The sequence below is a fragment of the Mustelus asterias genome, unplaced genomic scaffold, assembly GCF_964213995.1.
Source record: "Mustelus asterias unplaced genomic scaffold, sMusAst1.hap1.1 HAP1_SCAFFOLD_331, whole genome shotgun sequence".
In the NCBI taxonomy this organism is placed as follows: domain Eukaryota; kingdom Metazoa; phylum Chordata; class Chondrichthyes; order Carcharhiniformes; family Triakidae; genus Mustelus; species Mustelus asterias.
Window position 1 is genome coordinate 37103 of NW_027590293.1, and position 22707 is coordinate 59809.

The following is a 22707-nucleotide window of genomic DNA, read 5'->3' on the forward strand; positions in this document are numbered from 1 at the left end:
GTCTCCCATCCATTGACTCTGTCTACACTTCCCGCCACCTCAGCAAAGCAGCCACCGTAATTAAAGACCCCACGCATCCCGGACATTCTCTCTTCCACTACTTCCGTCGGGAAAAAGTTACAAAAGTGTGAGGTCACGTACCAACTGACTCAAGAACAGCTTCTTCCCTGCTGTCATTAGACTTTTGAATGGACCTACCTTGCATTAAGTTGACCTTTCTCTCAACCCTAGCTATGACTGTAACACTACACTCTCTCATTTCCTTCTCTATAAATGGTATGTTTTGTCTGTATAGCGCGCAAGAAACAACACTTCTCACTGTATACTGAGACATGTGACAATAATAAACAAAATCAAATCAAAAAATATTTACGACCATTTCATTAATAACTTTATTAAGGTACGGAGTGTTCACAAACACAAACTCGCTGCTTATGAGAATGGTGGAATTAGAGATGATCCAAGATTTCAACTGAACTGGCTGGACAATTGGAGGAAATAATCTTGTGAGATACAGGGGTACAGAGGGAGAATGGGACTGACTGGATTGCTCTACAGAGAGTCAGCACGGACTCGAATGGACATATTCTGTGCTGTAATGGATCAATGACTGGAAAGGTATGTCACTACAGTGCTATATTACAAACTTGAAATAACAATAAATGAAATTTATCACAGAACCATAAATAATATATCTAATAGGTACCTAAAAGCAAAACTGGACATAACTCTGTGCTACATAAAATTAGTGTCCCACAAAGAATCATAAATTTACACCAGATTACACCAAAAATACACATACCTGTCATACCTTATTACATTGTCCCCTTCAATGTCAGCCATTTCCTGGGGAAACCAGCCCTTTAATCATGAACATTAGGAAACAGACCATCCTTTTAACCAGACAAATAAATGTGTCAAGCTGAGGGAGCAAAGGATGTCAATGTCTTTAAGAGAGAGAGAGAGACCTGGGCCAACCTTTCCAGAGTCTGCAGCCTCCCTGGATTCACTTCCTTTCCCTTCAGTTGCTGCAAGTCCCCAATTTCCCCCAGAATGAGAAAAGAAATGGAAAGGGGGATAAAAGAAAGTGTTTTACTCACAGATGTGGCTGAGAGACTGTGAGTGCGCGAGAGAGAGAGAGACTGTGACTGGCTGCACTCAGTAAAACCATTGTCCTACAGAATGCAGGCTCCGTCTAACTCATCCCATCAAACTCTGCTGTATCTTGTCGTTAGTTGAAGTTTCACAAAATGTATTCTAAAAGCAAACTGCATCCATGTTATAATTCAAAATACATGTTTTAAATGAGGAATACTTGTTATTCAGTTAGAGCTGTCTTTTATAATGACAGCTCTCGTCAGGGCTTTAAGATCATTCACTCTTAAGTCAGTATTGTGTTAAAGTTCTCAAACATTGTTTTCTATTAGCCTAATTTAGCCCCACTACTCACAGTCTCCACATTTCCGTGGTTTCTCCCCAATGTAACTTTTTTTATTCATTCATGGGATCTGGGGGTCGTTGGCTGGCCAGCATTTATCGCCTATCCCTAGTAGCCCGAGGGCAGTTGAGAGTCAACCACATTGCTGCGGACCTGGAGTCACATGTAGGCCAGAACAGGACATTACGGAAGGAAATCTGCCCAACAACTTTTTCAACAATCAGCAATGGTTTCAAGGCCATCAGTAGATTCATAGTTCCAGATTTTTCTTATTGAATTCAAATTCCACCATCTGCCTTGGATTTGAACCCAGGTCCCCAGAACATCAGGTGAGTTTCTGGATTAATAGTCCAGCGATAATACCACGAGGCCATCGCCTCCCCCTCGACTGTGATTGTGAACAGTGGTGTCCTTTCATGTTCAAAATTCTCTGCTTTTCTGGTTATGATAAATTGTGCGACTCCATCCAATCCTAATCTGATGTTTTGTGTGAGTTTCCTGACCCCTAATCCACCTCTTCTAAGACCAATTATGTTAACACCTATTAACAGAGCTGGAGCTATTTTTCAATTCAGCAGAAAAAGATCCAAATGAACATGGTTCAGTCTGAATATGGATGACAGCAAAATCCAATCACAATAGTTACTTGTGAATTCGCTGGTGTCTCAGCAGCCTGGATGAGGTAATGAATCCCTTCCCACACTGGGAACAAGTGAACGGCCTTTCCCCAGTATGAACCCGTTCATGATTTATCAGCGTGGATGACTGCTTGAATCCTTTCCCACACACAGAGCAGGTGAACGGCCTCTCCCCAGTGTGAATCCGCTGGTGTTTCCGAAGGTGAGATGAGTGAGTAAATCCCTTCCCACACTGGGAGCAGGTGAATGGTCTCTCCCCAGTGTGAACTCGCTGGTGTTTCAGCAGATTGGCTGAGTGAGTGAATCCCTTCCCACACTGAGAGCAGGTGAACGGCTTCTCCCCAGTGTGAATTCGCTCGTGTAATGCTAGTTTGGATGATTGATTGAATCCCTTCCCACACACAGAGCAGGTGAATGGCCTCTCCTCAGTGTGAATTCGCTGGTGTACTGCTAGGTTGGATGACTGATTGAATCCCTTCCCAGACACAGAGCAGGTGAACGGTCTCTCTCCAGTGTGAATTCGTTGGTGTTTCAGCAGCTGGGATGAGGTAGCGAATCCCTTCCCACACCGGGAGCAGGTGAATGGCTTCTCCCCAGTGTGGCTGCGTCGATGAGTTTCCAGCTGTGATGGAAAATCGAATCCCTTCCCACAGTCCCCACATTTCCATGCCATCATCCGTTTGTGACTGCAATAACAGTCCAAAAGGCCCGATGAGTGATTGAAGTCTTGTCGACACACAGAACATGCGTACAGTGTCTCTCAACTGTGAACAGTGCAATTTTCTTCCATGTTCAAAATACTACAACATTCAGGTTCTCATAAATTGGTGCTGGCTCCATCAGATTCTGATGTGATATTCGGTTTCAGTTTCCCAGCTGCAAATCCTCCTCTTCTGAAAACCTGTGAACTTGATTTAAAACAGGAAAAAGGGAATGAGAGAGAACCCACAAAAAACAAGTCCATCAGTGAGAGTGCAGGATAGAAATCCCCCCCATTCTCTCCTCCTGCTCCAGGGTCAGTAAAGTGAGTTAAAGATGATTCTCATTAACAAACCCATTGCTGCATTTCCTTCCTGAAGCCACATTTGTCCACTGGGGCCTGGCCCCGGGAGAAAGCGCTGCAGCTGCCGTTGTGTTGGGTGTTGAGGCGGTGCCGCTAGTTCCTTATTGGGGGTGTTGAAGCCTCCACTGGGTGTGTGGAGCCTCCCCTCCCACCCACTGCCCCTAACGCTGCCTCCGCTTATCCGCCTCCTTCCCGCCTGACTATCAGACAAACAAGCGCCTGTCCCTGGACATGAGCCGCACTGCGCATGCTCAACGTCACAATGCCCGGGGACTGATTGACGGCAGCTCTGGGCCAATAGACAAAGGGGGCGGGCCGGGAGGACCGAGCTGGAGCGAATGGTCCTCCAACCAATCGGAGTGAATGAGGGGCGGGATGTTAAGCATGCGCAGTAGCGCTGTAATGGCGACAGACAGACGGTTTTTATTCGAATCCACAAACGGTACAAGGAAAATTGCGGAACGCGGGGACGGTGGATCTGGCGGGTGGGTGAAGAGTGTTTGTAAACATGTTGTTCAGGCCCAACTTCCAAAAAAGGACTTTCTGTTTCGCGCCGAGCGGGGCCCAAAGTCCAATGTTCGGCTCGGGTTAACGGCCACCATCTTTATTGGGGGCAATGAGCAGCAGGGCTCATGCGTTCCGCCATCTTTGTAAGGGGCAAAGGTGTCATTGAGTGGGAGGAGCTTGTTCCCCATTGTTCAGAATGGAGACAACTTGTCCATCAACCCTCTGCCCCGGGTAATCTGACCCTGTTTTACACAGAGCCAGATGTTTAATTGATCAGGCAAAGTGGCAGCATAACAAGGAAAGGAAGCAAATTCTGCTCTCCGGATCCCACTAACTATTTTAAATTTTAATGCTTATCCATTAGTCACAAGCAAGGCTTATATTAACACTGCAATGAAGGTACTGTGAAATTCCCCTCGTCGCCACACTCTGACACCTGTTCAGGTTAATGCACCCTAACCAGCACATCTTTCAGAATGTGGGAGGAAACTGGAGCACCCAGGGGAAACCTACGGAGATGCGGGGAGAATGTGCAATCTCCACACAGACATTGACCCAAGCTGGGAATTGAACCCGGGTCCCTGGCGCTGTAAAGCAGCAGTGCTAACCACTGTGCTACTGTGCTATTCAGAGGTCCTGCCCCATATGTCCAAAGATCTGCGGTTCATTTCAGTCTCATGAAGACCCGTGGCAGAAACTCTCGACGCTGAGTAGACATCATCCTCAAATTGAGGAACAGATAACAGCAACTGGCAATGCGCAACAGGGCATGATTTTGATTTAATTGGATTTATTATTGTCACATGTACTGGGATACAGTGGAAACTATTTTTTCTTGTGCTATATGAGCAAAACATACCGTTCATAGAGTACATAGGGAGAAGGAAAGGAGAGGGTGCAGAACGTAGTGTTACAGTTGTCGCAACGGTGTAGAGAAAGATCAACTTAATATCCCATTCAAAATCTGATGGCAGCAGGGAAAAAGCTGGTCTTGAGGCAGTTGGTACATGATCTGACTTTTTGTATCTTTTTCCTGACAGAAGAAGGTGGAAGAGAGTATGTCCAGGTATTTGGGGGCCTTGATTATGCTGGCTGCTTTTCTGAGGCAGTGGGAAATGTAGATGGAGTCAATAGAACAAAATCTGACAGAGTCACTGTATTCATCAAAACCTAAATGAACGTATGTCTGTGGAAAAGATTCAAACATGTGTGTGACTGGAAATGGGGAAAAGCAATGTCATGGAGGGATTTGAAAAGAAAGATGAGAATTTTGAACTGAGTTGCTGCTGAAACGGGAGCCTGTGTAAGTCAGTGAGTCACTGAGATTCAGTGCAGAGATTTGGATAAACTCAAGTTTATCACAGGTTGAATGGAGGCTGGTCAGGATGTGAAAAATCGTCAAGTCTAGAGGTTATAAATGAATGAACGAGAGTTTCAGGAACATGTATTTGGACCAAGTCGAGTGATGGGAATTAGATTTAGGGCGGCACGGTGGCACAGTGGTTAGCGCTGTTGCCTCACAGCTCTAGGGACCTGGGTTCAGTTCCCGACTTGGGTGACTGTCTGTGTGAAATTTGCACATTCTCCCTGTGTCTGCATGGGTTTCCTCCGGGTGCTCCAGTTTCCTCCCACAGTCCAGAGGTGTGGATTAGGTTGATTTTCCATGCTAAATTGCCCTTTAGTTTCCTGGGGTGCGTAGGTTCGAGGGATTAGTGGGGTAAATATGTGGGGTTACGGGGATGGGCTGAGGTGGGATTGCTGTCAGTGCAGACTTGATGGGCTGAATGGCCTCCTTCGGCGCTGTAGGGTTTCTATGAGATAGAAACTCATTCTTGGAGGTGGCAGAGATAAATGGTCAGAAACTCAGCTGGCAGGTCTGAAGAAGAGTTATAGGGACTCAGAACATTAACTCTGTTTCTTTCTCCACAGATGCTGCCAGACCTGCTGAGTTTATGCAGCATTTTCTGTTTTTATTTCAGTTTTTGCTTTTATTTTAGTGAAATAATTTTCGATTGTTGCAAACAGTCTGGTTCAGCCTCAGACTGTTGTCAGGGAGAGGGATGGAGTCAGTGGGTATGGAGTAGAGTTTGTAGTCGGGTCTTCATCGTCCCAATATTTAAATAGAGGAAATTTTTGTTAATCCAGTGCTGGATGTCAGACAAGTCAGGATGGTGTGTGACCTGAATGGGAACTTGGAGTTGATGCTGTCCACATACACTTGCTATCCTGATTCTTTGAGGTGCCAGAGGCTGAGAGTCGGGGAAATTCTCTCAAAGTTCTGGCAGAGGTTTAGATATATACAATCCATCACCTTCACTCATTCTGCTCCCAGCTCTCTGTCTCTCTTCTCTTGAGATCCGGACTATGTGAAAAGTTCACTTCCCTGAAGGATATTAGTGAATCAGTTGGTTTTTTATAACAATTTAGCAGCTTTCATGGTCACATTTTCCTCGTGCCGGCCCCACAAATTACCAGATTCATTCAGCTCAATTTCACAACCTGCCTTTGTGTTTTTGTGGGTTCTCTCTCACTCCCTTTTTTCTGTTTTGAATCAGTTTCACAGAGTATTGGAAAGGTTCGCAGGCAGGAAAGTCAAACCAATCACCACATCAAAATCTGACAGAGTCACTCGATTCATCAGGACTTGAATATCATCGGCCTTTGAAAATGGAAGCAAAAAGAACCGTTCACGCCAGGGAGAAACCGTGGAAATGTGGGGAATGTGGGAGGGGATTCAGATCCCCATCTGAGCTTCAGATCCCCTTCTGACCCTGTGGATTACAGGGTCAAAGGTAGGGTTCTGAAGACTGTGGAGGAACAGAGAGATCTTGGGGTCCATATCCACAGATCTCTAAAGGTTGCCACTCAAGTGGATAGAGCTGTGAAGAAGGCCTATAGTGTGTTAGCTTTTATTAACAGGGGGTTGGAGTATAAGAGCCGTGGGGTTATGCTGCAACTGTACAGGACCTTGGTGAGACCACATTTGGAATATTGTGTGCAGTTCTGGTCACCTCACTATAAGAAGGATGTGGAAGCGCTGGAAAGAGTGCAGAGGAGATTTACCAGGATGCTGCCTGGTTTGGAGGGTAGGTCTTATGAGGAAAAGTTGAAGGAGCTCGGGCTGTTCTCTCTGGAGCGGAGGAGGCTGAGGGGAGACTTAATAGAGGTTTATAAAATGATGAAGGGGATAGATAGAGTGAATGTTCAAAGACTATTTCCTCGGGTGGATGGAGCTGTTACAAGGGGGCATAACTATAGGGTTCATGGTGGGAAATATAGGAAGGATATCAGAGGTCGGTTCTTTACGCAGAGAGTGGTTGGGGTGTGGAATGGACTGCCTGCAGTGATAGTGGAGTCAGACACTTTAGGAACATTTCAGTGGTTATTGGATAGGCACATGGAGCACACCAGGATGATAGGGAGTGGGATAGCTTGATCTTGGTTTCAGATAAAGCTCGGCACAACATCGTGGGCCGAAGGGCCTGTTCTGTGCTGTACTGTTCTATTTTCTATGTTATATGAGCTGGAAATTCATTGGCGCAGACACACCGGGGAGAGACCATTCATCTGCTCCAATTGTGGGAAGCAATTCATTCAATTAATTTGCCTTCAGAGACACCAGCGACTTCACACCGGGGAGAGGCCGTTCACCTGCTGAAACACCGGCAGGTTCACGAAGACAAGAGAGAGTTTAAATGCTCCGACTGTGAGAAGAGCTTTAAAAACCCACACGCACTGAGGGAGCACCAGCTCATTCACACTGGGGACGCACCGTTCAGCTGCTCACTGTGTGGGAAGAGGTTCAGGACATCTCCCCACCTTCAGACACACCAACGAGTTCACACTGACAAGAGACCTTTCAAATGTCCAGAGTGTGAGAAGTATTTCAAAGGTTCTGGGGATCTGCAGTACCATCAATGTGTTCACACTGAGGATAAACCATTCAGGTGCTCTCACTGCAGTACTGGGTTCAAGCAAGCATCTCACCTCACTGTACACCAGCGCACTCACACTGGGGAGAAGCCGTTCATCTGCTGCAAATGTGGGAAGGGATTCGCTCAGTCCTCCAACCTGCTGACGCACCAACAAATTCACACTGAGGTGAGGCCGTTCACCTGTTCTGAGTGTGAAAAGGGATTTGCACGATCATCCCATCTGCTGACACACCAGCGCATTCACACTGGGGAGAGGCCGTTCACCTGCTCCGAGTGCGGGAAGAGATTTACCAAATCATCTGCACTGCAGACACACCAGCGAGTTCACACTGGGGAGAAACCCTTCACTTGCTCCATGTGTAGGAAGAGATTTAATCGATCATCCAACTTGGTGAAACACCAGAGAGTTCACAATTGACTGCACTGCTCTGATTCTGCTGTTGTTCATCAGATTCAGGACTGAACCTTGTTCATCATGACACTGGGGAAGTGTTGATGATGTTACTGCTAAGTACAGTAACTGGGCTGGAGCTGACAGAACTTGAATTCATATAGCACCTTTCACAACCTCAGGACATCTCTGTGTACAGTCAGCCTCCACAAACAGCAATGTGACAATGAGCAGTGATCTGTTTGCAGTGAGATTGGGTGAGGGGGAATATTGGTCTCACCAGGGTGAGCTCCCTGTCCTTCTTCCAAATAGAAGCCATGTGATCTTTCATCTCTGCCTGACAGAGCAGATGGGGCCCTTGGTTTAACATCCTCATATTAGTGAAGTGAAGAGCCTTAATTCTGAGACAATTGAAGAATAAGCAATTAAACAATAGTTGTCCTTGTCAGACTGGTAATATAACCTGTAACACAAAGGTTGTAATTGTTTATTATTATAAATAATATGATTTTAAGTACACTGGTCATAAGTCATGAGAACTGTCAAATTATGTTTTCCAGTCAATCTAGAAAGATAAGGTCGAGCTCACAAAACATTTATGGCTTTGACAAGTTATATTAAGTTGGGGAATGAATGGGACCTCACTCAAGCTATGATTCTATGATTCTTCTAAGCTGTCTCATTTATTGTTCTAAGACATCAGGAGATAACAAAGAACAGTACAGCACAGGAAACAGGCCCTTCGGCCCTCCAAGTCTGTGCCGCTCATTGGTCCAACTAGACCAATCGTTTGTATCCCTCCATTCCCAGACTGCTCATGTGACTATCCAGGTAAGTCTTAAACGATGCCAGCATGTCTGCCTCCACCACCCTACTTGGCAGCGCATTCCAGGCCGCCACCACCCTCTGTGTAAAAAACGTCCCTCTGATATCTGAATTATACTTCGCCCCTCTCAGCTTGAGCCCGTGACCCCTCGTGATCGTCACCTCAAACCAGGGAAAAATCTTCCCACTGTTCACCCTATCTATCCCCTTCATAATTTTGTATACCTCTATTAGATCTCCCCTCATTCTCCGTCTTTCCAAGGAGAACAAGCCCAGTTTACCCAATCTCTCCTCATAGCTAAGACCTTCCATACCAGGCAACATCCTGGTAAACTTTTTCTGCCCTCTCTCTAAAGCCTCCACGTCCCTCTGGTAGTGCGGCGACCAGAACCGGACACAGTGCTCCAAATGTGGCCTAACCAGCGTTCTATACAGCTGCAACATCATACTCCAGCTTTTATACTCTACACCCCGTCCTATAAAGGCAAGCATACCATATGCCTTCTTCACCGCCTTCTCCACCTGTGCTGCCACCTTCAAGGGTTTGTGGACTTGCACACCTAGGTCCCTCTGTGTTTCTATACTCTTGATGGCTCTGCCATTTATTGTATAAATGGATGCTAGTAGGTGTCAGGGGCCAATCAGACAGTTAAGTTAATCAAATATAGTTCAACACTGAAGCTAATTTGAGCAAACGAGAGTTGAGGGGGTAAAAATAAAGGTTTTGAGTAGCCACTCTGTTAACATGTTATCCACCTTGTCTGATTATCATTTCACGTCTTTGGCCTGATCAACCGAGGAAAGTTTTGAGAAGTCTGCTTCATTGTTAAAGATAAGCTTTCTCCTTTCTGCCAATTACTGTTAATTCGAACTTTGTTTTTTATCTTTCTAACTTTTTAACCTTTTAATGGTTAATAAATCTTCTGATTTTACCAATTAAAATGTTCATTCTGGCTAGATAGATAAATCTTTATTGAAAATTGGGGATTTATTGCAAACAACCTCTACCCGATAAATCAACTTCAAAGTGCAAATACTCCCTGGATTTGGTGTCTCGGTGTAAGTGGTCCCTGGATTTTGTGTTTCTGTGTAAATGGTCCTTAGACTTGGTATCTCAGTACAAGTGGGCCCCGCACTGCTTTCAGTCCAACTGTCTATATTCCATCTTTCATTGATTTCAATGTAATGGAAACTGGGAGTTGGAACCTGTCAGCATTTGAAAGATATTCACAAATAATTGGAGGATTTCTTACATTTGGGATCTTTCTCTGTTCTGTCCTCTCGAGGTGTTAGATAACAGACTTCACCCTGTGAATATCCAGCTGGCGTATTGGGCCCCTGGTGTGTTTCCTTGTTTATATTGTTGACTCTAAATATTGAATCTTGTGGTTTCAGACCTCAAATAATCAAACTCCCAACAGCAGATTGTCTTTTACTGACTTTATTAACAGCACTGCAATAATAGACAGAATATAGTTACTTGTTCGGAGAACAGAGATAATATCATAAGTTCAGAGCTCTCTATCCTGAGAAGCCATTCAGTTGTGACAAATTGCTACAGAAAAGTCAATGATAAAACTACACAGATCACCCCACATTGACCTAGGTTCCAGAAATGACAACAGCACACTGTTCCCAAGACAATCCTGCAAAGATTTCCTGGCTCACAGCTGGGGGCTTGTGCCAAATTTAGCAGAGATTTTCTGTAAGACCTGGGTTCCCTCAACTTAAATATAAGACTTAACGTCAATTACAATTGTTGGACTCAGTTGGAAGAGGTGATCGAAAAGGGACTTTCATTTCTAACTAGCTACAGGACCAAACTTAGTACAAATATTGTTCCAAGCTTTACAGAATTTACTAAGTTAATCACATAAGTACAAAATGTAAAACTTAACAAAGGCAGTGGAAGCAGTCAGTTCACTTTGTAACGCTGGCTCACAACTTCCAGCCAACTGCAGCACTGTCTCTTGTCCTGTTGATTGTTGTCTATCTTCTTCCTGCTCAGCTTCTCTGAGCTGTGAACTGGGCAGCTGAAAGCTGATGGTTATTAACCCTTTCTAGACACAGCCCCTGTGCACGATCAATGGTGTTCCTGAACTCTGGTTCACCATGATCAGTCCCTGATTGATTTAGGTGGTGTGTAATCATTGATTGGTTTCTCAGTGGTGATGGTCATCTACTGACCATTTCCTGCAATTTCCCGACTGGCCGTCTAATGTGTCAGTTACTTCCGGAGTCTGCCCCACATGATAGCCTTTCCTGTCATTTCACTAAATTTTATGGCTTTGTACTGAGATAATAGGGGCATAAAGATATCTTCTTTGTCCACTTATTTGAAATATGCTAGTTTATGGTGTCAAATCCCAATGGTTAACATTTGGGCTCAAATGTCTAATTGATGTGTAGAAATCCTGTACAGTTCTCATTGGGGCAGGTGACTATCAGTATATCTTGGTTAAAGAAACTGCTTGCTGGTTTTTGTAGTGGCTGCCAGTTAATTAAAAGGACACAAAGTGACACACAGACTTAAACTAATACAGAAATTACAAAGTGACTTCAGATCTGAAATCCAAAGAAAGGGGGCATCAAATCAGTGTGTAAAAGATGAGATAGCAAGATACACATATAAATACAACATAATACATTCAATTGATAAACGTTCAAAAGTAATGAGTCAGAATAACTACTGTGTTATGAAAACTAAACTGAAACCTTTAATTTTTCAACCCAAAGATGGTTATAAAGTGTGAAGGAAAGTGACTGCTTCTTTTAAGATATTACAAGTTCTTGTGCCTGCCGCACAGTCTGTTCTAAAACTCATACGATGGACAATGAGTAGACTTCTTGTTAGTACAACCAATATTTATTTAGAACACACAATCAATAATCACCCACCCAACCAACAATAAGTTATCTTACAGAAAATACGAAAGTTCAAGCCCAATACAAGACCTTGACTTAACTTTGCGTGACTGGCAAGGACCCAAGCAGATATTGGTCTTTATCTGTGCGCTGGTCTCGGTCGTCCTCTGCATAGTCGGGTCCTTTGGTCTGGTCTGGTACTCTGGCTCTGGTCTTCCTTCCTTCTCGGGTGTGGTGGCTCTCTTCATGCTGGTCGTCGTTGGCAATGGTCACTGTTGTTGTAGCTCGTTCGTGGGGTCAGAGAGAGAGAGAGCTTCTGTTGTGCAGAAGCTTTTATCCCTCCCTGGTTTCGTGTCCTTTTAGGGCGGTCTCCTGATTCTTGTCAATCAATCGATCAGGGCTTGATCACCCTGATTGATAAGAGTCCAATCAGGTGCTGCCACACCGATCTCTGGGTGTGTACCCAACGGCCATGCCTGTAGGTGCTGGAGGCACATAGGTCACATACCTCCCTCCCAAATAAGGGGTTACGGTAAACAAGTATGTTTGACCAGAAAGGGTCCATTGTCTTTGGGATGGCCTATTTCCTGTGTATTCACTCGTCTGGGTTGCAGCCTGTTTATCTCTGTCTTTTAGGCTGCAGCCTGTCATTTTAGTTCTTGCCCAATTGTCCCAGAGTGCTTTACAAATTGTCATTTTAGATGGCCCGTTTGGCCACAAAGTTAAAAGGTTAAACTAATGACACAATGCCATAAACTAATGACAGTAAGAAGTCTCACAACACCAGGTTAAAGTCCAACAGGTTTATTTGGTAGCAAATACCATAAGCTTTCGGAGCACTGCTCCTTCGTCAGATGGAGTGGATATCTGTTCTCCAACAGTGCACAGACACAGAAATCAAGTTACAGAATACTAATTAGAATGCGAATCTCTAAAGCCAGCCAGGTCTTAAAGGTACAGATAATGTGGGTGGAGGGTCTTGACAGGTTGATGTGGAAAGGATGTTTCCTCTTGTTTGAGAGTCTAGAGCGAGAGGTCCTTGTTTAAAAATAAGGGTTCGCCCATTTAAAACGGAGATGAGGTGAAATATTTTCTTTCAGAGGGTCATGAACCTCTGGAACACTCTTCTGAAAAGGCGGTGGAAGCAGAATCTTTGAATATTTTTAAGGCAGATGTAGATAGATTCTTGGCAAGCAAGTGGGTGATAGATTATTGGGGGGTTGGCAGGATACAGATTTAAGGTTACTATCAGATCAGCCCTGATCTGATTAAATGGTGGAGCAGACTCAAGGGGCCAAATAGCCGAATCCTGCTCCTTGTTCCTGTGAGACTAATGACTAATAAACATAAACTAATGACACAGTACTGAAGGCTTGAAACTTCACAGCTGGTTTCTTCACACAATATGGCCTCTAACTCAATATAACTGTTATTGTCAATGGCTGAGGGGTTAACAGTTCCAGACCTCAGCTCATCCAGAGTTGATGGGATCCACAGGACTCTGTAATTAAAGTATAAAAGTGTAGCTTTACACCGGCCTAGGGTCATGTGATATATTTCACTTCTCAAATAAGGATGCAGCTACAGACAAAGCTGGTTACATGATACTAACGTATTACAATTAAGCAGAATATCACAGCAGATTAATTGATTAATACACTTCAATTACTTGATCATTACACATAACTAAGCTACAAACTATTAAATATGACCATTCCTACAGTCGAACAGTCCAGTCAAGCAGCAGGCTGACACAGTCATACTTTGAATCATATCTTACTGCCAATGTCTCACAGGAACAAGGAGCAGGATTCGGCTATTTGGCCCCTTGAGTCTGCTCCACCATTTAATCAGATCAGGGCTGATCTGATAATAACTTTAAATCTGCATCCTGCCTACCCCCAATAATCTATCACCCACTTGCTTGCCAAGAATGTATCTACATCTGCCTTAAAAATATTCAAAGACTCTGCTTCCACTGTCTTTTCAGAAGAGTGTTCCAGAGGTTCACGACCCTCTGAAAGAAAATATTTCACCTCATCTCCGTTTTAAATGTGCGAACCCTTATTTTTAAACAGGGACCTCTAGCTCTAGATTCTCACACAAGAGGAAACATCCTCTCCACATCAACCTGTCAAGAACCTTCAGGATCTTCTATGTTTCGATCAAATTGATCTTACTCTTCTAAACTCCAGCAGACACAAACCTAGCCTGTCCAAGCTTTACCCATAATCCACACATTTCCAGCATTAGTCTGGTCAATCGACTGCTTCCAATGTATTTACATCCTTGCTTAAACAAGATGACCAATACTGTACACCGTACTCCAGATGTGGTCTCACTGGTGCTCTGGATAACTGAAGCATAACCTCCATATTTATGTAATCAATTCCCCTCACAAATGATAACTTTCCTAATTACTTGCTTTACCTGCTTACTAGCTTTTTGTGATTCATGCAAAAAACAAAGAACAGCACAGGAACAGGCCCTTCGGCCAACGCTGATCACATTGTCCTAGCGAGACCAACCACTTATATCCCTCTATTTCCCATCTGTTCATGTGTCTATCCAGATAAGTCTTAAATGTCGCTAATGTATCTGCCTCAACCACCTCACTTGGCAGTGCATTCCAGGCCCCCACCACCCTCTGTGTAAAAAGACTTCCCCCAACATCTCCACTGAACCTTTCCCCCTTATCTTGAACTTGTTCCCCTTGTAATTGTCATTTCTTCCCTGGGAAAAAGCTCCCAACTGTTCACCCTATCCACACCCCTCATAATTTTATAAACGTCTATCAGGTCACACCTCAGCCTCCGTCTTTCCAGGGAGAACAATCCCAGTTTATTCAATCTCTAGAACACCCAGATCCCTCTGCATCTCAGAGCTCTACAATCTCTCACCATTTAGATAATCTGCTTCCCTTTTATCCTTCCTGCCAAAATGTGCTGTCCTACCAGCAGTTCAGACCTGAGTAGAGGGAGCAGCACAGAGGTGGACAGTGCAAGTGAGTCATCCTGGGAGTCCTCAACTTGAAATTCTTTTTTATTCATTCATGGGAAATGGGCATTGCTGGATGGCCAGCATTTATGGTCCAGTCCTTGTTGCCCTTGAACTGAGTGACTTGCGAGGCCATTTCAGAGGGAGTCACATGTAGGCCAGACCGGGTAAGGAGAGCAGATTTCCTTCCCTAAAGGGCATTAGTGAACCAGATGGGTTTTTTACGATAATCAACAATGGTTTTATGGTCATCAGTAAATTCTTAATTCCAGATTTTTTATTGAATTCAAATTCCACCAACTGATGTGGCAGGATTCGAAACCCGGTCCCCAAATCATTAGCTGAGTTTCTGGATTAATAGTTCAGCAATAATACCACCAGTCATCACCTCCCCTAGTTCAACATGGAGTGTAGGAGAACAAGTCAGGAGCAGCACTGGGCACCCTAAAACTGAGATTCCAACCTGGTTACTCTGTAACATGAGACTATAAACATGCTAAACAGCAGAAGCAGCATGTTCCAGGCAGGGCCAAGCGATCCCACAAACAACGGATCAGATCAAAGCTGCAGTCCCCCCACATCCAGTCGTGAATGGTGGGGGACAATTAAACAAATCACAGAGAGAGAAAGCTCCACAAATATCACCATCCTCAATGATTGGGGCAACAGTGGATCAGTGCAAACAACTGTGATTTATCTTTTGTGATCGCCTGGTTTGGAGGGTAGGTCATATGAGGAAAGGTTGAGGGAGCTAGGGCTGTTCTCTCTGGAGCGGAGGAGGCTGAGGGGAGACTTAATAGAGGTGTATAAAATGATGAAGGGGATAGATAGAGTGAACGTTCAAAGGCTATTTCCTCGGGTGGATGGAGCTATTACAAGGGGGCATAACTATAGGGTTCGTGGTGGGAGATACAGGACGGATATCAGAGGTAGGTTCTTTACGCAGAGAGTGGTTGGGGTGTGGAATGGACTGCCTGCAGTGATAGTGGAGTCAGACACTTTAGAAACATTTAAGCGGTTATTGGATAGGCACATGGAGCACACCAGGATGATAGGGAGTGGGATAGCTTGATCTTGGTTTCAGATAAAGCTCGGCACAACATCGTGGGCCGAAGGGCCTGTTCTGTGCTGTACTGTTCTATGTTCTATGTTCTATCGCGGATGTGTTACTGATACCTTCCCTGGATTCCGATGCCAGGAAAGATGCTCTGGAAAGTATGGGGAGCTGGGACTTGCCCAGGAGAGTAACTGAAGGTCTGAGAACTGAAATAATATAGAGTTAGAAAGGAGAAAAGGCCACAGAAATGCAACAAGACATTGATTAATCTGTTCTTATCCTGGAGAAATGAAGATGCCGGCTTTGTGTCTTCAACAATATTAGTTCAGTTGACATTTATCCAGAGTATTAAACTCCAGCCCAGTTATAGCGATCACTAACATCAGCAAAAACAAACTCCAACTGTCAGAATGAACACGGTTCAGTCCTGGATGTGATTAACAGCCGCAATAACAACAGAATCCAACCCCTGCAGACACTTGTCAATTTAGAAGATGGGTTGACTGAGTGAATCCCATCTCACACTCAGAGAAGGTGAATGGTCTCTCTCCATTGTGAGTGTGTTGGTGTCTCAGCAGGTGGGATGAGTGAGAAAATCCCTTCCCGCACTCAGAGCAAGTGAACGGTTTCTCCCCGGTGTGAATGTGCTGGTGTGTTCGCAGGTTGGATGAGCGAGTGAATCCCTTTCCACAGTCAGAGCAGGTGAACGGTCTCTCCCTGGTCTGAACTTGCTGGTGTCTCAGCAGAACACTTGAGGCCTTAAAGCTCTTCTCACATTCAGAACATTTGAAAGGTTTCTTATCTGAGTGAACAAGTTGGTGTGATCTGAGGCTGGTTAAATAAATGAATCCTTTTCCACACAAGGAACAAGTGAATGACCTCTCCCCAGTGTGAACTCGCTGATGTTTCTGGAGGCTGGATAACAGAGTGAATCCCTTCCCACACACTGTACATCTGAATGGCCTCTCCTTGTTGTGAACTCGCTAGTGTATCAGCAGATCACTTGTGGTTTTATAACTCTTCTCACATTCGGAATATGTGAACCAGTCGGTGTGTAGCGAGGTGGGATGATCGTGTAAATCCCTTCCCACACACAGAGCAGGTGAACGGCCTTTCCCCAGTGTGAGTGCGTTTGTGTTCAATGAGATTCTGTGATCGCTTAAATAACTTCCCACAGTAAGAGCAGCAGAACTGTTTCTCGGTGTGAATAGATTGGTGCGTGACCAGGTCCTCAGGGCTTTTAGAGTTGGGATCACCGTCAGCATGGTTAAAAAGCCTCTCTTCAATGTGAACTTGCTGGTGGGCCAGCAGGTGGGATGACTGAATGAATCCTTTCCCGCACATGGAGCAGGTGAATGGTCTCTCCCCAGTGTGACTGCGCTGATGCATTTCCAGCAGCGATGGGTAACTGAATCCCTTCCCACAGTCCCCACATTTCCATGGTTTCTCCATGGTGCAGGTGTTCTTGTCTGGTCAAGCCTTGTCCACACACAACATGTGTATTGCTTCGAAGTAAGGCTATTAAGGGTTATGGGACAAGGCAGAAAATTTGATTGTCATATCATATCAGCCGTGATCTCATTGAATGGAGGAGCAGACTCAATGAGTCCAATGGCCTAATTCTGATCCTAGTTCTCATGGTCTTATTGTTCTCTGCTGTGAATGGTGTGATGTTTTTTTCAGGCTGTGTAACTGGTCAAAGCTCTTTCCAGTCAGTTCACTCTCACTCAGGTCTGTGTCTCGGTGCTTTTCCAGTCACACTCATGTTTGAAATTGTTCCCCACCGCCAGAACAGACAAACATTTCTCCTTCCACATTTAAAGGTCGATGATATTCAGTTTCTGATGAATTGAGTGACTCTGTCAGATCTTGATGTAATGTTTGGTTTCAGTTTCCCATCTGCAATTCATCGTCCTCGTGGACCTTGTAAAAGACATTGACAGAGTCAGTATCACTGCCAGCACAGGACAGAAATTCACAACAAACAATTCTAGTTTCCACGGAATATTATTTCAAATCTTGTTTCCCCAAATCTTGTGAACCAATCGAACTTCCATCTGAACTAAACCAGAACTTTGTTTCCAGTGTTTGTGAGACACTCTGTACCCTGAGTTGTGGAAGATATCGAGTGTTCCAGTCGACACTGTCTGCTCCCTCTCCAGGACCACACGAGCACGGACAAGAAAGTTAAAGTTTATTTTTATTAGTCACAAGTAAGGCTGACAGTAACACTGTAATGAAGTTACTGTGAAACCACAGAAGAGGGGCCCACAGCCAAGTTACCCTCTGCTGAACTACAAATTACTGTTTTAACCAGCCCCAAGAACAGGTCCAGGAAAAGATCCTCTGACCTCCCCAGTCTCCTCCACACTGGGCAGCCAACGAACAGGAGCGTGGGGCAGAACAGAAGTATAACTAAAAGTGGAGAAGCAGCTCATTCAGGGGCTGCAACCTCTCACACTGAATATGTACATGGCTCACGGATTTCTCGAGGCTGCAAATTAATTTAAAGAGGAAAAAACAGTGATAAACACAAAGGCAGGTTGTGAAATTGAGCTGAATGAATCTGGTCATTTGTGGAGCCGGCACAAGGAAGAAGTGACTCCGGAAGCTGCTGGATTGTGATTAAAAACCCAAATGGTTTGTTAATGTCCTTCAATGCAGGAAACCTGTCACCCATCCAGATCGACACAAAAATTCAGCCTCAATGGGAGGAGAAAGATAGAGATGAAACAGGGAGGGAATGAACGGTAAGGACTTTATACATCCACAACTGGACAAGAACTGACAGAACCTGCCAAACCACAACCTTCACCAACTCAAAGGATGCAGGAAAATTCACCTCCAAATGTCGTTTTCAATCTCAAGTCTCAAAACAACTTGTAATCCTGAGGTAACCTGTATCCTCCTGCATTTAAGGGGCAATTTAGCATAGCTAATCCACCTAACCTGTACACCTTTGGGGTGTGGGAGGAAACCGGAGCACCTGAAGGAAACTCATGCAGTCACAGAGAGAACGTGCAAACTCCACACAGACAGTCACCCAAAGCTGGAATCGAACCCGGGTCCCTGGTGCTGTGAGACAGCAGTGCTGACCACTGTGCCACCCTGTGCCACTGTACTGCGTTGCTCGGAAATAAGTTTTAGAATTTTGGCCGAGTGATAGCGAAGGCAAAGCAGTAAACTACCAAGTCAGAATAGTGCGTGATTCTGAAGAGTAAATGCAGGTAGTGGGGTTTCTGTGCACAAACTGCCCTTATCCATGTTGGAGGAGAGGTTTGTAGTTTTGGAAGGTGCTGTCAAAGGAGGTTTAGCCAATTGCTGGTAATTCTAGTAATGTCCATGTTCCAGTTGTGAACTCGCTGGTGCCTCAGCAGAGTGGATGAACGACTGAATCCGTTCCCACACACTGAAAAATTTGAAATTTTTCTAAATGTAAATTTAATGAAAATCCCCGACAGAACTACTTTTTCCTTACTTGAAACACAGCTTTAAATGGTCCGTTTGTTTCTAGAGTCGGTTCCATGAGCAACGCCTTCAACTAAACAAAATCGAAACACTGCAGCTGCTGGAAATCTGAAATGAAAAGAGAAAACGTTGTAAATACTCATCAGGTTAGACAGCATCAATGGAGACAGAAACAGAATTAATGTTTGCAGTCACTGATGCTCCTCGAATAAAACACAGACCAATAGCTGCTGTTTAATGGGGCCATGGATCCTACAATCCCATGTGCCCCAGAAACCACTCTATCCATCACACACATTTCCCATTATGACATTTCTGTGTCAAGAGGATGCGCTGTTTAAAAGTTGTCAAGTTCCATTTTTGCGTGTTCATGTTCATGAAAGATACAGTTCGACTTCCCCCTCATTATGTATCAATTTCAGATACTTCGGTTGAGAATTTCCATTCCCCCACTTTCTGTTGGATAATGAATGCCTTGAGTACTTAGAAATCATAGAAACCCTACAGTGCAGAAAGAGGCCATTCAGCCCATCGAGTCTGCACCAACCACAATCCTACCCAGGCCCTACCCCCATATTCCTACATATTTTACCCGCTAATCCCTCTAACCTACGCATCTCAGGACACTAACGGGCAATTTTTAGAATGGCCAATCATCCTAACCTGCACATCTTTGGACTGTGGGAAGAAACCCACACAGACACGAGGAGAATGTGCAAACTCCACACAGACAGTGACCCGATCCGGGATTCGAACCCAGGTCCATTGGAGCTGTGAAGCAGCAGTGCTAACCACTGTGCTATTGTGCCGCATAGGTTACAGTATAATTTGATTCCTAATGTTATTGACTGCACCCGTATCCCTAATTTTCACATCGCAGCAGAAAAGGCTCACCGTTCCTAAATGAGGAATTTCTATGGCGTGCGCTTTACCCAACATTCCTCGCGGTGGGGAATGTTCCCTATCCACAGCACGGGAGAGAGGTGCACATGCGCAGTCAGGCCGTGTTTGGCGCATGTGCAGCGTGGATGATGGCAATGGGGAGAGACGTTCCTCTGTCTCATCAGCAACCGGTAAGGATGCGTAGACATGGAGGGAGGATTGGAACCGGCAGATGGACGGAGAGGGTTTCTAAATATCTGGTGAAGGTCTCAAACCTCTAATAGTAATCCGCAAGTCCCGTGTTTGCAGCTTCAGGTCTTTTTCTCGAGACGAGACTCAGGTTAACAGCCGCCATCTTGATTTAGCAGGGAGCAGAGCGCATGCGCTGGTGTCTTGGTGACGCAACAGTGAGTGGGCGGGGCTTCGGCGTTTTCTGCTCCCAACCGGGTCCTAGTGACCGGAAAGCATTGAAAACTGAGCAACAGGTTTTCAACACCCACTCCTAGGGAAAAATGGAGTATGAAAGTAAGCTGGCAGGGACATAAAAACTGACTGTAAAAATTTCTATAGATATATAAAGAGAAAATGATTGACAAAATGTTAGAAATGGGAGAATTCATCACGGGGAATAAAGGGCCGAAGGGCCTGTTCCTGTGCTGTATTGTTCTTTGTTTGAGGGCCGAAGGGCCTGTACTGCGCTGTAATGTTCTATGTTCTGTGTTCTATGGATCTGTCAATCAGCCTCAACCAGCACCTTCAGGAGAATTGGGAGGGTGAATATTAGATACAGCAGAGTGAGAATGGAGGGAGAGTGTGTGGGATGGAGATTCACAGCTTTTGGGGAATGAGAGAGGAAAGAATGTTCCAGAGAAACTAGAATTGTCCTGAATTTCTATCCTGTGCTGACACTGATCACTTTTGTAAATTCTTTTTACAGGATATTGGAAGGGGAGGATTTGCAGACAAATTTCAAACCAAACGTCACATCAACATCTGACATCCTCACTCAATTCATCGGGACCTGAATATTTCGACCTTTGTTTCTCAAAGGAGAAATGTTTCTCTGTTCTGTGCTTCAAAAACTTTAATCATTTGTGTGACTTGAAAAGCACCGAGACACATACACAGCTGAGTGAGAGTGTTCCAGTGCACTGAGTGTGGAAAGAGCTTTAACCAGTTACATTGCCTGAAAATACATCGCAGCATTCACAGTGGGAGAGACTGTACCTGTGTTCTGTGTGAGATTTAACTGATTGTTTAACCTGGAGAGTCACAAGGACACCTGCACCATGGAGAAACCGTGGAAATGTGGGGACTGTGGGAAGGGATTCATTTCCCCATCTCAGCTGGAAGCTCATCGACGCAGTCACACTGGGGAGAGACCATTCACTTGCTGTGTGTGTGGCAAGGGATTCAGTCAGTTATCGAATCTGCGGACACACCAGCGAGTTCACACTGGGGAGAGGCCGTTCACCTGCTCTCAGTGTGGGGAGGGATTCACTCGGTTATCCAGCCTGCAGACTCATCAGCGAGTTCACACTGGGGAGAGGCCATTCACCTGCTCTCAGTGTGGGAAGAGATTCACTCAGACATCCCACCTGCAAACGCACCAGCGAGTTCACACTGGGGAGAGACCGTTCACCTGCTCTGTGTGTAGGAAGGGATTCACTGACTTATCCAGCCTGCGGGGACACCAGCGAATTCACACTGGGGAGAGACCATTCACCTGCTCTCAGTGTGGGGACGGATTCACTCAGTCATCCGCCCTGCGGAGACACCAGCGAGTTCACACTGGGGAGAAGCTGTTCACTTGCTCTCAGTGTTTAAAGGGATTCACTCAATTATCCCACCTGCAGACACACCAGCGAGTTCACACTGGGGAGAGGCCATTCACCTGCTCTCAGTGTGGGAAGGGATTCACTCAGTCATCCAGCCTGCGGAGACACCAGCGAGTTCACACTGGGGGAGGCCATTCATCTGCTCTCAGTGTGGGAAGAGTTTCAGAACTTCATCCCACCTGCTGAGACACCAACCAATTCACAAATGATTCCAGGGGTTGGATTCTGCTGTCATTGTTTCTGCTCTCAGTTACATCCAGGACTGCATTTTGTTCATTTTCCCAGTTGGTCAATGGGGAGGGTCGGAGGGGTTCTTTCTGCTGGACTGGCCGGTCTCACGACTTTGCCTCCAGTGGGCTGAGTCTTGTTGCGAATACCTGGTTTCAAATTTCACACGGATCACAGAGTGACCGGGCGATCGGAAGTTAAGACATGTTGAGTCAGCATTTCTAATTGAAACACCGCCTGAATGCCAATCGAATTTCCTTTGCAATAGTTTGTTGTCTCCACTTCCTCCACCCTCGTAGGCAGCGAGTTCCAGAACATTACCATTCGCTGCATCAAAATATTCTCCCTCACATTCCCCCCCCTGCATCTCTGACCCAAAACCTTAAATCTGTGTCCCCCTCGTCCTTGTCTCATCAGCTAATGGGAACAGCTTTTTTTTGTCCACCTTATCTAAACCTGTCAGAATCTTGTCCACCTCTATCAAATCTCCCTCAACCTCCTTTGTTCCAAGGAGAACCCCAGCCTGACATTGACAATAAGGAACAAACTAATAGAATATGTTAATGCCTGAAATC

General features: G+C 45.1%; 3 protein-coding genes across 3 annotated transcripts in view; 2 read left to right on the plus strand and 1 right to left on the minus strand.

The window, feature by feature from the left end:
- Positions 1-377: 377 nt before the first annotated feature.
- On the minus strand, positions 378-3363 carry LOC144486404 (uncharacterized). The gene is made up of 2 exons (XM_078204444.1): positions 3131-3363; positions 378-2984 (listed from the first exon to the last, which is right to left on the minus strand). The coding sequence occupies exon 2, from the start codon at positions 2750-2752 to the stop codon at positions 2081-2083; it is 672 nt and encodes a 223-aa protein (XP_078060570.1). The 5' UTR covers positions 2753-2984; positions 3131-3363; the 3' UTR covers positions 378-2080.
- Positions 3364-3771: 408 nt separating this feature from the next.
- On the plus strand, positions 3772-22090 carry LOC144486392 (uncharacterized). Its single transcript, XM_078204429.1, has 4 exons — positions 3772-3789; positions 7472-7972; positions 10759-10762; positions 21420-22090. The coding sequence occupies exons 1-4, from the start codon at positions 3772-3774 to the stop codon at positions 22088-22090; spliced, it is 1194 nt and encodes a 397-aa protein (XP_078060555.1).
- The window catches only part of LOC144486400 (uncharacterized), a 67567-nt gene continuing 65085 nt past the window's right edge, over positions 20226-22707 (plus strand). Inside the window, exon 1 of the mRNA XM_078204439.1 lies at positions 20226-20257. The gene's annotated coding sequence lies outside the window, so the exon portion shown is untranslated. The remainder of the gene's footprint in view (positions 20258-22707) is intronic.

Excerpts from the sequence above, each read along its gene's own strand:
- LOC144486404 (XM_078204444.1), bottom strand. The coding sequence starts at position 2,752 with ATGATGGCATGGAAATGTGGGGACTGTGGGAAGGGATTCGATTTTCCA.